The sequence below is a fragment of the Dipodomys merriami genome, unplaced genomic scaffold (assembly GCF_024711535.1).
Source record: "Dipodomys merriami isolate MVZ:Mamm:240054 unplaced genomic scaffold, mDipMer1.0.p SCAF_5, whole genome shotgun sequence".
Taxonomy (NCBI): domain Eukaryota; kingdom Metazoa; phylum Chordata; class Mammalia; order Rodentia; family Heteromyidae; genus Dipodomys; species Dipodomys merriami.
In genome coordinates, this window is record NW_027206068.1 from 33,269,864 (window position 1) to 33,286,550 (window position 16,687).

Below are 16,687 nucleotides of genomic sequence, written 5' to 3' on the forward strand. Positions count from 1 at the left end.
CCATCCTAACTTTTTGGCTCCCTTATCAAAGATTAGGTAGCTCTAGGTACGTGGGTTCCTTTCTGGGTCTTCAATTCTATTCCATAGGCCCTCAGGCATGTTTATGTGCCAGTACCAAGCTGTTTTTGTAACTATGGCTTTAATGTTCAACATCTTTGGCCATAAAAGGAACATAAATCAAAACAACATTGCGATTCTACCTCAGCACAGTTAAAAGGCCATTATCAAGAAAACAAATAACACATGCCAACAGTGATGTGGCCAAAAAGGGATACTACTACACTATTGGTGGGAATGTAAACTTGTTCAACCAAACTGGAAAGCAGTATGGAGGTTCTCCTCAAAAGGCTAAACACAGAGCTCCCCTATGACCCAGCAATTCCACTCTTGAACATTTACCCAAATGAACACAAACAAGGCTACACTAAAGCTACCAGCACAGACTTGCTCATTGCAGTGTTATTTACCTGGCCAAGACATGGAATCAATCCAGATGCCCCTGAGTGGATGAATGGATCAAGAAAATGTAGTATATATAGACAATGGAATTCTATGCTTCCATCAGAAAGAATGACATTGCCCTATTTGTAAGGAAATGGAAAGACTTGGAAAATATCATATTAAATGAAGCAAGCCAGACCCAAACAAACATAGGCTGCCTGGTTTCTCATTTGTAATAATTAGTACATTTCTAAGATAGTTCTAGCAGAGGATCATAATAGTTCAATAACTACATGTATATGACCTTATAAAATTATGCTAATTGAAATGAGCTACAAGATACAGGAATAAGAGTGTTTATTTTATTGTTTAGGGATTTTTCCCCCTTAGTGTACTGTATACAGTTATTTTTTCCATTTATTTCTTTTTTGTTGTTGTTGTTGTTGTTGTTGTTGGTCGTGGAGCTTGAACTCTGGGCCTGGGTGCTGCCCCTGAGCTCAAGGCTAGCGCTCTACCACTTGAGCCACAGTGCCACTTCCAGTTTTCTGAGTGGTTAACTCTAGATAAGAGTGTCACAGACATTTTGCCCAGGCTGGCTTTGAACCAAAATCATCAGATCTCAGCCTCCTGAGTAGCTAGGATTACAGGTGTGAGCCATGGGTACCAGGCTTTCCTTTCATTTTTTTTTTTCTTTTTTCCACTTTCATTTAACCTGTTGTCATTTTTTTAAAAAAAAAAAATTTGGTACCCTTTGTATTGGATGTAAGTTTATCTGATTTGGGGATGGGAAGGAGAATCACAGAAATGGTGAGACAAAGGACAAAGGGTGAACCAATGCAACAGTGACACTCACAAGACAATATGTTGAAAATGAACTTTACAACTTGGGGTCAGGTCCAGGGGGAGAGGAAAAGAGGGAGAAAATGAGGGAAAGGTAACACTGAAAAGAAATGTACTCATTGCCTTACTTATGTAGCTATAAATACTCTGAACATCACCTTTACAATTAACAAAACACAAAACAAGAAAATTTCCTAAAAGTCTAATTCATTCTGTTTAAAGTATACTTTATTACAGGCACAAGTACTACATGATCTCACTCAACACAGAATCCAAAAATACCTCATAGAAGCTTCGAGTGGATGGTAGAAGTTACTCTCCAGAGACTGGGAGAGTAATAGGGTAGGATGAAAAGGGATTGTCTAGTGGGTACAACATTGCCGGTAGAAAGAAGTATCTTGTTACTGCTCACTAGGGTGACTGAGGTTAACAATAAAGCACATTTCAAAAAGATGTTAAAGGTCTTACTATAAAGAAATGTTTGAAGAAAAAGGTAAGTTCAACCTGATTTAAACATTACATAAAATGAATGCATATTGATACATGACTTGTACCCCATTATTATGCACACATTGATCTTTTCTTTGAAGCAGTTAATGACCAATTAAAACTTTCCAAAAGGAAAATGTTTGTTCATTGAGAATGATCCTGTCCATGTCTTAGACTCTCACATCAGATGTGAGGAATTAACGGTGGTGACTTTGTTTATGTTCTATAATTCCATGTCATGTCGTGCAAAAGTCATTTTTATGCTGTTTAAAGTTACACACATGTTCAACTTCAGCTAAAAGTTTATTTTCAATTTTGAAAACAAAATTGAATTCATATCTATTCCTTCACAGGTTTGTCCTGCCTCTAGAGGGTGGAATTGCACAGTCAGGCCCTACAAGGACTCCTTGCTCCAAGTGGATCAGGACTGCATGGCATACTATTCCCTTCTCTTCTAAGTACCAAGTGTGTGACAGTGCACAAAGGTCCTACATGTACCTATTTATTTGGAAAGTATTAAAATAATAACAACAATATGTTCCACATAGGAGCATTGCAAACTTTAAATGACAGTTTATAAAGCATCTAAGATACAACAAACATATATGTGTTTGTGTTAGCTATTTATCTAGTTCATTATCTAGTATACAACAACATATATATGCATATATATATATATATATATATATATATAGCAGGTACACACACATATCTGCCAGCTATAAAAATTTAATTCAAATGCATTACAACCAACATAACTCAGTCATTTATTTATATGCATCTAAAAAACCCCTCTGTTAAATGTTATGCAGCAATAATTAACATTCTTTCTATCGTGTACTTGAGGATTTTGTATTGAGAGCATCAGAGCCCAGAAAATAAATGGTGCATACTCCAAGAAACCTTAGTTACAATGTAATTTGATTTCTTTGTTGCTTTGTATGTCCCTCCCCCACGGTACAACCCCTGTTTACACTGTATTTGATGTTGGTATAATTTGTGGAGGGGAAAGGAAAAAACAAATGATTTAAATAGGGATTCAAGTGGACCCATTGCAACAATGAGATGTACAAATCCTTATGTCAAAAAAACGAACTTTACAACTTTGGTGGGGGGGTAGGGGGGCAGGGGCAGGGAGATGGGAAGGGATGGTAAGGGGAAATAAAGGAGGAGGCAACAATGCTTGATAAGAAATGTACTCATTATCTTCCCCATGTAATTGTAACCCCTCTGTACAGTATTTTCACACAAAAAAAGTAAAAAAAGAAAACCAAAGTAAGAAAACAAAGACTAAATTCTTTCTTTAGATTTTGAATTTTTTGAAATAATTGTAATTGTTTTTTATCATTGTTTGATGCATGATCCCTTCAGCATATATAGAATGACGTTTATTTCCATAAAATAAAAATCATAAATGACTGGGTTTTTAGAAAGACATTTAGATAGGATGAAGCATTAGAATTAATTTTCAAGTAGACAACACTCGGCTAAGAAGAAAATAAATAGCAACATAAATATGCAAAAAAATTCAGCCAGAGAGCCAACTATCCCATACAGTTCAGATTTTTAGCATGATCAATAAAACTAAATGCAGCCAATAAATCAAGTCAATTTAATGATATGAGGAATTTGGATTGAACTTACTCCATTTGGATTTTAGTTAGAAACATAGATCTTAGAATTAGGTTAATAAGGGTTTGTAATGATCGGATTTCTTTTTGCTTACTTTGGGGAAATTGAGAAAACAGAGCAGCTGGCTGCCACAAGGCCAGCCTTCTGGGAAGTCTGTTTCCCTAACCTTCAGGGAACTGAAAATTTATCAAGCCAGATGTCTCAAAAAAAACCTAACTAAGAACCTAAATAAATTCCAAATCTAAGAAGTCCTTAAATGTGTATTTTCATAGATAATTATTTCATTAGTAACTGTTTTCTTTTTTTTTTTGTAAAATCTGAATACATAAAACCTAAACTAACATCAAGAAAACTGCTGTATGTTGTGTTCATACCCTTTTCAAGCATTCTTGGAAGACTCAACTACAAATTTTGTGCATTGCCTTAAGTTATGCAAATACAATGATATAGTTCATAACAATAAAATGTGAAATATATCAGCCTGTTCTCTTTCACTGTTGTTATGTAGACAAGAACACACCACATGATACAAGTATATCTCATTTCACGGCCAAGAATTGTTGATGTTTTATATGTGTCCATTAATTCAATCTTCACAGTAATTCCATGAGATTTGTGCTATTATCTCCTCCATTTTACAGAACAAATGAATGAAAAGCAGAGCTACTATAGCTGGGATTTATTGCAAACAACAGCAGTCCTTTGAATATTCTTTTATCTATCATGTACCACTGCCCAGTTTAGAACCACGTGAATAAAAACTGTGCACACTTGATTATTTAGAAGAAAACAAGGAACTTATTTAAAAATTTTATGCAAATTACAGATGAAGATGGAAACATTTTCTCTTTTGTGACTACAGTATTTTTCTAAGAAAATAAAAAAGAATGTTATATTGAAATAGCATCTTTGCACTTTTTTTTCCTTTTCCTTTTGGTTTAGTATTTGAACTCAATACTGGCTAGGCAATCACTTGAGCCACATCTACCAGATTTTTCTTGCTCTCATTGGTTTTCTAGTAGTGTCTTGCTTTTTTCCCAAAGCCAGAATGCATGTACTCATTCTATTCAAATTTACTGCTGTACTTAAGAATACAAAACTGAGTCATTATATTCCTCACCTGCTTACTTTAATGATGTAATCTGTTTGGAAAAGATACACCAATCACCCTTCATTTTAGTGATATACAGAACAAGAATTTAATTTTGATGGCATCATACAATATGCCTAGGTTCAAATTTTATCTACAAAGAATCATAAAAACTTAGCTTATGCACCTCAATTTGGAATTGAAAATTCTAATTCATACATTACTTGAAAGCTGCATGTGGAAGTGGAGCTGTGGCTCAAGTGATAGAGCGCTAGCCTTGAGATGAAGGGCTCAGGGACAGCATCCAGGCCCAGAGTTCAGGCCCATGACTGACAAAAAACAAAAAACAAAAAACAAGAAACAAAACAAACAAAAAAACTGCATATGTGTGTGTGTGTGTGTGTGTGTGTGTGTGTGTGTGTGTGTGTGTGTGTGTGTCCTAACTGAGCTATTTATTTCCATATACTACTAGTTAGGGGCATGGAGGAAACTACATTGCCTGTTTCATGGTTGCTGTCACAGATGCGAACAGGTAAGTAAACTCTGTATAAAGACACTCCTAGGCTGGGAGCCAGTCCGACTACATGAGCAAAACGAGACAAAATATTGTCTCAAAAAGCAAGTCATTTGGTAGGCGCTGGTGGTTTATGCCTATAATCCTAGTTACTCAAGAGACTGAGATCTGAGGCTCGAGATTCAAAGCCAGTCTGGGCAGGAAAGTCCTTGAGGCTCTGATCTCCAATGAAACCACCAGAAAACCGACAGTGGCACTTTGGCTCAAGTGGTAGAGCACTTGAAGAGCTCAGCACCAGTGCCCAGGCCCAGAGTTCAAGCTCCACAACCAAAAAACAAAAACAAAAACAAAATCAATTCATTGGGTCTGGCTTAATATGAAGTAACCAGAACCAAAGAAACATAGGTCCCATGATGTCCCTTATTTGCAATAATTAGTAAACATCCAGGATAATCTTGCAGATGAGCAGAATAGCTCAATAGCTATGTACATATGACCATATACGATGATGCTAAGCAAAATGAACTCCAAAACATGGACAGAAGAGGTTTTTCTTTACTGTTATTTTAATGTAATACATGATTTTTTTTTGTTTCTTTTGTATTCTCTTCTCCCTCTGGTATATCCTCTATTGTTACTTTATTTGATTTTGGTACTCTGGTATTGTATATATATTTATTTGAATTAGGGAAGGGAAGGGGAACAGAATGGTGGGACAAAGGACAAGGGAGTAAAATCCAACTGCAATATATACAAGACAATATGTTGGAAATGATCTGTACCACTTGGAGGGTTTGGGGTAAGGGAAAGTAGGAGAAAATTTAGGGAAGGGGTAATAAGAAATATACTCATTACCTTACTTATATAACTGAAACTCCTCTGTACATCACCTTGACATTAAAAAACAAAAACTCAATTCAAATATAGCCCATAGTAGAAGCTAGCAGGCCATTTCTTTACTTTGTTTCAATTGAAACTTTATGGTTTTCTGTATATTGTAAATATTGTAATTATTCACAAAGTAGCATTTTCACACTCATATACATAAAATATTAAAATAACCTTATTCAATTACAGACCCATGTCTGTAATTCTGTGAAGTGAGATAGGGAAGACTATGATTCCAGGCTAGCATAGGCAAAAAATAAAAGTGAGTTCCCAGTTCAACCAAAAAAAAAAGTATGGCCCAGTGGCACAAGCCTGCTACCTTTGCTACAGAAATAAGAGGATTGTGGTCCAGACTGGTCTGGACAATAAAAATAATAATAAAAAAATCTTTCTAGAAAATAATTAATTAAAATGATTAATAAAGGTTAGAACATCACTCAAGTCTAATAAGTGTGATGCCCTATGCACATTTAATGAAAATATAGCCTTAGAAGAATCCTATAAGAAATATTTTAATGAATATATCATATAATATGAACAATCCGTAATGAATAAGATGTCTTAGGTCAAGTTAATAAATTCATAGAGATAAACTACATTGTACAAAATACTGTGGTTATAGCATTACACTATTAAAGCCAAGATGTGTGGTAAGTTGCTTACAATATTAAGAAGTTGATTAGAAACGAAGAAAGCAGTGTTTTCACATTAACTTTTTGTTTTTGCAAGTCCTGGAGCTTGAACTCTGGGACTGGGCTTGTACCTGAGCTTCTTTTGCTCAAGGCTAGTGCACTATCTCTTGAGACATAGCACCATTCCAACTTTTCTGAGTACTTTATTGGAGATAAGAGTCTCATGGACTTTTGCTGCCTGGTTAGCTTTGAATCATGAACCTCAACTCTCAGCCTCCTGAGTAGTTAGGATTACAAGCAAGAGTGGCTGGTATCTGACTGGAACTAGCTTTTAAGGAATACTTAAAATATTAAAAATATTTGTCATTTGGTTAGAAAAATTACAGAATACCATAGTCAGTTAGGTACAGGAGTAAATATATGACCATTAAGTAGGACAGGTTAATAAAAAACAGTAAAGATTATCTTATTCCCAGGAAGGCCTTACATGCTTCCAGGAAAATGGTGGGTCAACAAAGATAAAATTTAGTTACATTTTCTCTCTCTTTAGTTTCAAGAGGAAACATTTAAATACCATACCAAATTATGTAATTGCATATTTTTTAACAAATTATAAAAAGTTCTATAGGGATATTAACTGTATCCCTCATTTTTACTAAATCCAGCTGTCAGTATTTATTTTTTAGCCACAGGTGACTACAAATAGCATTGATGTAAGTGATGTAAGTAGAGAAACACAGATATTACAAAATGCCCTTGAAGAATTATCTTAAGCCAAAGTCCTTGGAAAGCTTTCTGTTGGGCCCCCACCAAGATAACTCAAGTAGAATAAATGGTACTTGTTACATTCTAGGAATTTGGTTACATTTAAATACTTGTTTTCCCTATGCATCATCATACATATATGGGAAGTACTTGTTTTCACCACATATCATGGACAAAATGAATACTTAAAATAAATGGCTCTTTATACACATGTGAAGTTGGTAATACACAGCATAATACAGATAGAACAGTGAGAATCCCTAGATTATAAATTTAATGGTGATTCCCACATGGAATGAACTCATGGCCTTCTTTCTGTGACTTCCTTTTATGATAAAATCTATTTATTCAAACCAAGCTACTTATATTGTATACTCCACACACTTCTTTCTCAAAGATGCACACCTTTCTGTAAATGTGAGAGGTTGAGGAATTCCATCCTATACCATCTTACAGAAGTTTAATTATATTTGTTGTTGTTGTTGTTGTTACTGCTGTTATATAGACTTATGAAGCAAGCTAGGAGTAAAATAACAGGGAACATAGGCATCTTAGAAGCCAGAAAATGTGTCACAAGGAAGAAAGTCAAACTTAGTTTACTTTTTTTTTCAGTTTTTTTTTTGTTTGTTTGATTTGGTTTTTATTTCTTGGTTGTTTTTTGTTTTGTTTTGGGGTGTGTGTGTGTGTGTGTGTGTGTGTGTGTGTGTGTGTGTGTGTGTGTGTGTGTGTGTGTGTGTGTGTGTGTGTGTGTGTGTGTGTGTGTGTGTGTGTGTGTGTGTGTGTGTGTGTGTGTGTGTGGTTGAGACTCAGAGAAAAAGCTATAATTTCATTACTAAACATTCTTTTTTTTTTTTTTTGTCGGTCGTGGGGCTTGAACTCTGGGCTTGGGTGCTGTCCCTGTGCTCTTCAGCTCAAGGCCAGCGCTCTACCACTGGAGCCACAGCGCCACTCCCACATTACGAAACATTCTATCTTCTTCGGTAAATTTGTAGCAAAGTTTCTGTAGGGTTTAAGGACCAAAGTCAAAAACAAAAAAAAAAAAAATTTGACAATTATGCCAATGGAAAATACAGGCATATTATATATTATTGTTACAATCTTGGACCAAGAAAAGTGTCTAAAAATAGCTTTCTAAGCAATAAGCAAACATGACATTCAAATAAAAGTGTTCTATTTCACCTAAAATGTTCTTTATTACTTTACAGAAAAATATAAATTTGCTATACTGATATCATAGCTAGATAATATTTGGAGGACAAAATTTCATAAAAAGTCTTTGTTACAACTTTACAAATAATGCTCAATAAATGTAATTAATGTATCCAAAAGATTGATGATATTTTGGAATATGTTTTAAATGTAATATTTCAAAATACAATTATTCATTAAAAATAAATTTTAATGGTGAAAGTAAACACCTCTCCAAAATGCTATTTATTCTGACACCAATTAATACACTACCTTGTATTAGCTGATAGTTTTACCTTAATTAGTTTCCTACATCATAAAGTGACACAATATTCTTTCCAATGTGACAGATATCACCAACAAACCATCTATGTCTTTGACAAAATATAACAGTCTTAGCTCTTCATCTATGAAAAGAAAAAAATAAAACTTTTTACAGTGTCATTGCCAGCATTGACAATTATGTGAAATGGTGAACAATGTCCTGGAAATTTTAGTGTTCAATTAGATGTGGTATTCATAAATATGGCATAACATATAAGTTGGGGGATTTGAACAAAATATATTAGTTTTTAAAATTTGCTTTGAGTGGCACTATGTTTTGAATTCAGAGTCTCATACTTGCTAGAAAGGTGCTCAATCACTTTAAAAAACTATACCTTAGTACTTTTTTGTTTTTGCAGTGACAGTCTACACACTTGAACTCAGGGCCTCAGTGTTGTCTTTGAGCTATTGTGCTCAAGGTTAGCATTCTGCCACTTGAGCCAATTCTAGCTTTTTGGTAGCTAAGTGGAGATAAGACTCTCAAAAGACAAAGTCTACTGAAGCAGACTTTGAACAGAAATTCTTAGCTCTCAACCTACTGAATGGCTAGGATTATAGGCATGAGCCACTTGCACCCAGCACCCTTTTTTGATTTATTTATTTTTTAAAATAAGTTATTTATTGTAAAAATACTATAGAGGGGTTACAGTTACATGAGCAAGGTAATGAGTACATTTCTTATCAAACATTTTTAACTCCTCCTTTGTTTTTTAGATAGAGTTTTTCCCAGGGTAGGTCTCTTGACACGGATAATTTCACCTCTGCTTCCCTGTATCTGGGATTACAGACATGTACCATCAAAGCCAATCTTTTTTCTTGCAGTTTGAGTCCTCAAAGTGCAATTCTGCTTTTCTCCACCACCCCAATAGTTGGGACTACAGTACTGAGCTATCATGATTGGCTTATTTATCATTTTGGTTTGGTTTTGTAAATGGTGAAGACCAGCACTATTTGATTAATTTTTTAACTTTCCTCTTAAGTGTAATAAAATTCTGTACAATTCCATACAGGAATACTTTCATTAGATAAAAAAATTTCTGGATGATATTTTTTATCATATTCATTGGCCTACTGACCGATATATCACAAGATCCTATATAAATACTTGCAGAGCAGTAGTACTTCAACAAATATAATTTTGGGTAAACAATTGAATCAATATTTTTGTCTACTGAAAATAAAATATGATAAATGTTAAGCCTTAATGATAGCTTTTATCGTTATAATTTTGAAATGTTTACATTGTAAATAAATACCTTCTCAATGTCTAGCCAAAAGTAGAAATAGAATTAGTGACAATAATCCACATTCTTAAATAATTTGAAAATGTGTATTAGTAATATTCATTTTTTAAAAAGTCCTGTGTATGGGTTTGAGATATTGTTCATTGATAGAGCACTTGCTTACTATATACAGGTCTTTGGGTTCTTTCTGGTGTATGCATATTATTAACACTTTCTGAAGGTCTCATTCACACCATAGTTAAAATGAACAGTTGCACAGTTTAACTAAGCAGACATGTGGATGCATAGATTGTAAGAGGTGATCTGGAAAAGCAATTCAAACTTGTTTTTCTTCTATTCCTGGTGCTTGAAATCAGGGCCTGTGGTGCTGTTCCTGAACTTGTTATGCTCAAGGGTTCCATTCTGCCATTTGAACAGCTGTACTTCAGCTTTTTGGTGGTTAATTGATTATAAGAGTCTCAAGGACTTTCCTGACCAGGCTGTTTCTTAACAATGATCCTCAGATCTCAGCCTCCTGAGTACCTAAGACTACAGGTACAAGCCAAAGGCACCCAGCTAAGAAAATTTCTTAAATCACACAGGGACTAAAATCTATCATTATAGTGCTGTGTCTGCATCAAAATTTGTTTGTGCTATCAAATACTTTCTTTAAAACTACATCCACTATTTAATTTGCGCTGTAAAAATAATAAATTACTAAGATTATATTTATTTTAATACTCACATCAAGATCATCCTTAGCATTGTAGTAGACAACTTCATTACTCTAAAAGAAAAAAAAAGAACGCTTTATTGATTAGGGCATAAACTAGATAAAAAATAAAACATTATATATAAATATATATATATATATATACATACATACATAACACATACACACACAGTAGATATGTTTAACTAATAGACCCTTTATTTCATTCCCTTCACAGTATATCCCATGAAAATGTATAAGCATAGGCCCATATTAAGGGTTTATTCGTGGAATTAGAATAGCATATTTTGCATTGGGAAAAAGATCTCAATATGAAATTGAGAGACATTTATCAAGAAAAAAATTAAGTGCAGTGTTTACACGTTAAGTTCATCACTGACATATAGAAAGATCATGAATATATTAAATAATCCACATGATAACATTAAACAGACAAGAAACGGGTGAAATAATGATCTTCCTAACATTGTTAAAACTATATTTAAAAAAATATTATCTTCCCAGTATTGAAATTATTTAATAAAGATGCATCTATGCAAAATTGCCAGATATTTTCTCCTCAGTTTCAAATAAGGGACCAAAAACAATAAATTAAAATCGCAAAATGAATCAGGTTGTCTAACGCAAAAATTCTCATATTCTTGTAAAGTGCTGAATTAGTATTAACTATATAGAAAGAATAAATATAAATGAATATGTCCGGATATTAGTGTTGCTAAAATATACCATAAATATGAATTATGGCTACTATCTATGTTGTTGAAATGCAATAGAAAAACAGACAGCAAATAAAATAACTATGAAAAAAATAAATTACTATTCCTATGTCTCAAACCAAATTCATGACCTGCAAAAACAACCAACTTCTGCTTATTTCCATTTTCTCTCTTCTTGTGAGTTCACTGTAGAAATAACAATTCTTCCAAGTGTAAGTTGTCAACTGAACACTGTGCAAAGATGCATTTTTGTATGACTCTTAAAACATCTACAACATAGATGCTTTAAATTTCATTACAAGCAAACACAATGCACAACGTTTTAAAAAATTACAAGGGAAAATTTATTAAGATTTCTCAAATTATGGTAAAAATCACTAGCTCTGATTTTCAGATATCAATGAAGAAAAAAAACATTCCATAATCATCATGATGTTGAAAGACAAGATTACAATAGTCACTTTTTGGCAGGACAACATAGATTCAGTGAACTAATAAATCTCTAAGAGGGGAAAAATGGTAAGGCTCAAGTGATGGAGCACTGGCTTCAAGCCAAAAACACAAGTATGAACTCAAGGCCTTGATTACAAGCTGCTGCACAGGTACAAGTAACAGTGCTTAGCAGTAGTAGTAGTAGTAGCAGCAGCAGCAGCAGCAGCAGCAGCAGCAGCAGCAGCAGCAGCAGTAGTAGTAGTGATGGTGGTAGTAAATAAAGCTCTAAGAGAAAAATATATTTTGCTTTGTTTCCGAACTTATTCAGATAGAAATTAGTACCATACAGAGCAGTTACAATTACAAGAGCAAGGTAGCATTGTTGCCTCCTCCTTTGTCTCCCCATACCATCCCTGCCCTCCCATCCCCACCTCCCCCGGCAAAGTTGTAAAGTTCGTTTGTCGACATAACATCTTGTACATCTCATTGTTGCAATGAATCCACCTGTATCCCTATTTAAGCAATTTGTTTTTTCCCTTCCCCTCCACAAATTATACCAACATCAAATACAGTGAAAGCAGGGGTTATACTGTGGGGGAGGGACATACAAAGCAACGAAGATATCATCTTATAAATATGTTTAAAACATTTGAGTCCTTATCTTGGGGTTTATTTCGCCTAACCTCAACTTATCTGACCTTTTCTGCTTGTCTCAAACATATACTAGTTATTGCAAATAAGGGAAACCATGGGACCTATGGGGCCTGGCTTACTTCACTTAATATAATTTTTTCCAAGTCTTTCCATTTCCTAACAAATGGGGCAATGCCATTCTTCCTGATGGAAGCATAGAATTCCATTGTGTATATATACCACATTTTCCTGATCCATTCATCTACTGAGAAGCATCAGGGTTGTTCCATATCTTAGCTATGGAAAATAAAAATAATGTGCTGGTAGCTGTAGTATGGTCTTGTTTGTGATCATTCGGGTAAATGCCCAAAAGTGGGATTGCTGGGTCATAGGAGCTCTATGTGGAGTCTTTCTTAAGGCCTTGGTTTTGTAACTGAAATAAAAAACCAAATCAGAACTCAACACATACACAAAGCAATAGAATCTTCTAAACTCACTAGAGACTCGACCTAATTATTGGTTCATTGATCCTACTTGCAGCTCTGTAATTTATACTTAAAGTGAATTCCAGCAAATGCTAAAACGCTGAATAAGTTTACCTTTGTTTTATTCCCTGCCAAACATGAATTTACAGTAAGAAAGAATAAGAAACATAGAAAAATCACATTAAATTCCAAGCAGTTCTGTATCTATATGTGTACATATAGTATGTTGCAACAAGGGAAGCTCAAAATGAGTTAAACCTATCTACTCTGACCTTCAACATCATGGAAAATCATCAGGGCAATTATATAAAACAACCTGTATTTACAGCCTACAATTAGTTTATTGTAATAGAAATGATAAACCAAACTGATTCACATTTTTCGTTTTTATTCTATGGATGGTCATTAATAAAATATTTATTTCTTACATAGTCAAATATAAAATTAATGAAGAACAAATTTTGTTCTATTGAAAGAAAAACAAGGAAACAGTTAAACATATATATATATATCACAAGGAAACAGTTAAATATATATGTGAGCATATGTGAGTGTATATATACGTATATATGTATATGTATATGTATATACATATATACATATACATATACATATACATATGTATATGTATATGTATATGTATATACATATATACATATACATATACATATACATATATACGTATATATACATATATGTACACATATATACACACATATACATATGCTCAATCATTTAACCAGATAAGACAGACCTTATAGGAAGTGAAAAATGTTACAACAAATCGTTTAAGGGTACATTTTTTTAAACTGTATTTTTTTTTGTCTTTTCTTTTTTGGTACTGGGGATCGAACCCAGGATGTTGCACTTGCTAGGCAAGCGCTTTGCCACTGAGCTACATCCCAGCCCTTAAGGGTACATTTTTAAGGGTACATTGATAATAGTTTGGGGTTTGCAACATTGTGTGTGTGTGGGGGAGTACATTGATAATAGTTTGGGGTTTGCAACATTGTGTGTGTGTGTGTGTGTGTGTGTGTGTGTGTGTGTGTGTGTGTGTGTGTGTGTGTGTGTTTACTAGGGCTTGACCTCAGGGCCTACACTCTTGATTAGCTTTTTGTTCAAGGATGCTACTATTTCCACTCAAGCCACACTTTGTCTTCCTGGTTTTTGCTAGTTAACTAGAGTTCAGTCTCAGATTTTCCTCTACAAGCTGACTTCAAACCTCTATCTTCAGATGTCAGCTTCCTGAGAAGCAAGGATAGCAGGTCTGAGCCAGTGGTGCATGGATACATATCTTTATCTCACCTATCATAAATATTTCTTTTTCCATTTTTGGAAAAACCAACATTTCATTGGTTGCATGTACATCTCTTTGTTCCTTTATTATACTAAGTAGAACTGCTTTGTTCATTGTTTCTCAGTTTTTGTTTTGTTTTCTTTTGGAGTTACTAAGATTTGAACTGAGGACTTCATGCAAGAGTCATACCTCCAGTCTCAGTTGGTCAGTTTCATTAGGAGAAATTTGTAGTAAGAATCAGGAGCTGGAGAAACTATGTTTGGGTTGAATTCAGTCAATACAGTCTATCTCTATGGCAAAAATGCCCTAAATCAATGAAAATATTTAATGAGAATTTAATTTTGATCACATAAAATATTTTTGAAGTCCAAGTTCATTATATATTTTACTAAAAATTGCTGTAATTTGTTTGTTTTCTTTAGACAGTTTCAGAATTATTTGCCCCAGGAATGAATTTAAGTTGGAGGAAAATAGTAATTTGGCAAGGCAGTAATTTTCTTTCACATTACAGTCATTTACAGCTCTCTTTTCAGCTACATAAAATACACATATTAAAATTTGTGTAGCAATGTTAGGCTAACTCAATGTTCAGTGAATGATTCATGTCACTGAGTCACAAAAATATTTGCAGAACTGCTGTTAAAATGAATCAGCGAAAGCACCTTTCTCAGAAATAAAGAAAAGTGGTTGGCATGAGGTCAACCAAATTCAAGTTTTGGGTAAAATGCATTCTATTACCAATAACATTTAGGAAAAGAAATTTCCAAATTCAAAAATAAGGCCCAAGAGAGTAGAATTAAAGAAGTAAAAATCTCCCCAGACTTATTTCCCCCTTCCCTCTGTCCCTTACATCCAATTAACTTAGAAAATGAGTGAGATTTTGGGGTTTCAGGGTAAGCACAGAGACCTGTATCCTTTATGCTTAATAACTATTTTGGTAAATATGTCTATAGTAAGTGAGAGAATCAACTGTTAATAAAATTAACACTGTACAGTGGAAAAAAGGTCTCACCTTTCTACTTCTTCATGGTCAAAAATTTAGCATACTTCAGTCGATTATTCTGAGCTACCATACCTGGAAACTTCTTACTATGCTTGGAAGGCGCATACTCATATAAGTCAAAGCCTTCTACTCTAAAATATATATGAGAAGCAAACACTCCCTCTATAAATCAGTGTATGTATGAGAGAACAAAAAGAACAAAAGAAAGAAATTCTTAATCATTATCTATCCTCCCTTAAAATCCCTTCACACTTGTTGTTTTCCAGAGAGCAAAGAGTTATAACATCAATCACTTAAAATGCTCTTCTTGAAACCATGGCATATAAACTAACCACCATAGGCACAGATGGTAGAATTGACTCATCCAGTTTCTTTATTATCCATCTGCCTAAATATTTTAGTCAAAACTATTAAACATCCTCTCAAAAGTATTCCACATTCACATGCAGAGATCTGAGAGCATTCTGTACAATAAGATTGAATACAGTCAGAACTAGCCTCAAACTATATTCACGGATTAAATCCTTAGAGAAATATTTTTCATCATTTAACCACCACCAGATGACAAGAACAAATTATTTTGTTTCTGATTTTTAACCAAGTAGTTTTGTTATTTATTATCTCCTTGAAACAAATTTACCCAAATGGTCCAAGCTAATATAATCCTGTTGTTTACTGAAATGTAAAACATCCCTTAGGAAGTTGAAAGATAAATCACTGTAGACTCTTGATATCTACTGGGAGTCAAAAAATAAACCTGGGCAAAACAGACTGGTCCATCTTAAAAATGTGCATTGTGAGAGAAGGTTCCTTTATGCTGCTTTCTTAAAAAAGTTGGCCTCTGGTGAATAGTTTATGTGAAAGTCTGAAGTAACCATCTCCCATGTGGACCTAAGATGTTGCCAAGAATGACTTAAATATTGGAACTGAAAATCAGATTTGTTATAGTCAACATCTGAAATGTGTAACACAATCAAAATTCAAATAGAGAATAGCTTTCTGTCCAATTAACTAATTTTCTTCTCATAGTGATACCTTTGGCTCAACACATGATCCATGGCATGACACATGTTGGGCAGCTGTTTCTACTCATTACTTACAGAAAAAGGATGGCATCATCATTGTAATTTTTACCACTATGAATTCCAAATATGCACACCATTGGTGGGAAATTATGGATATTAATCATTAAAATGAGTTGCATTAATAGTTCCAAAAAGACATGGTCCATACCAGTTAGCTGAAATCATCTATAAGTCAAATTATTAATACATATTAATAGCACTTTGGCTTAGAACATAAACCACTGCCAATGACTGAGACCAAAACAACTCTAGCACAGGCTATGTGTCAACCATCAGA

General features: G+C 34.1%; 1 protein-coding gene across 6 annotated transcripts in view; it reads right to left on the reverse strand.

Annotated features, from left to right (window-relative positions):
- Cacna2d1 (calcium voltage-gated channel auxiliary subunit alpha2delta 1) overlaps nt 1-16,687 on the reverse strand; it is a 368,458-nt gene that overhangs the window by 120,811 nt on the left and 230,960 nt on the right. For all 6 annotated transcript variants that reach the window (XM_069996360.1, XM_069996362.1, XM_069996361.1 and 3 more), the window contains exon 5: nt 10,772-10,813. In XM_069996360.1, the coding sequence (XP_069852461.1) occupies nt 10,772-10,813 (42 nt within the window). The remainder of the gene's footprint in view (nt 1-10,771; nt 10,814-16,687) is intronic.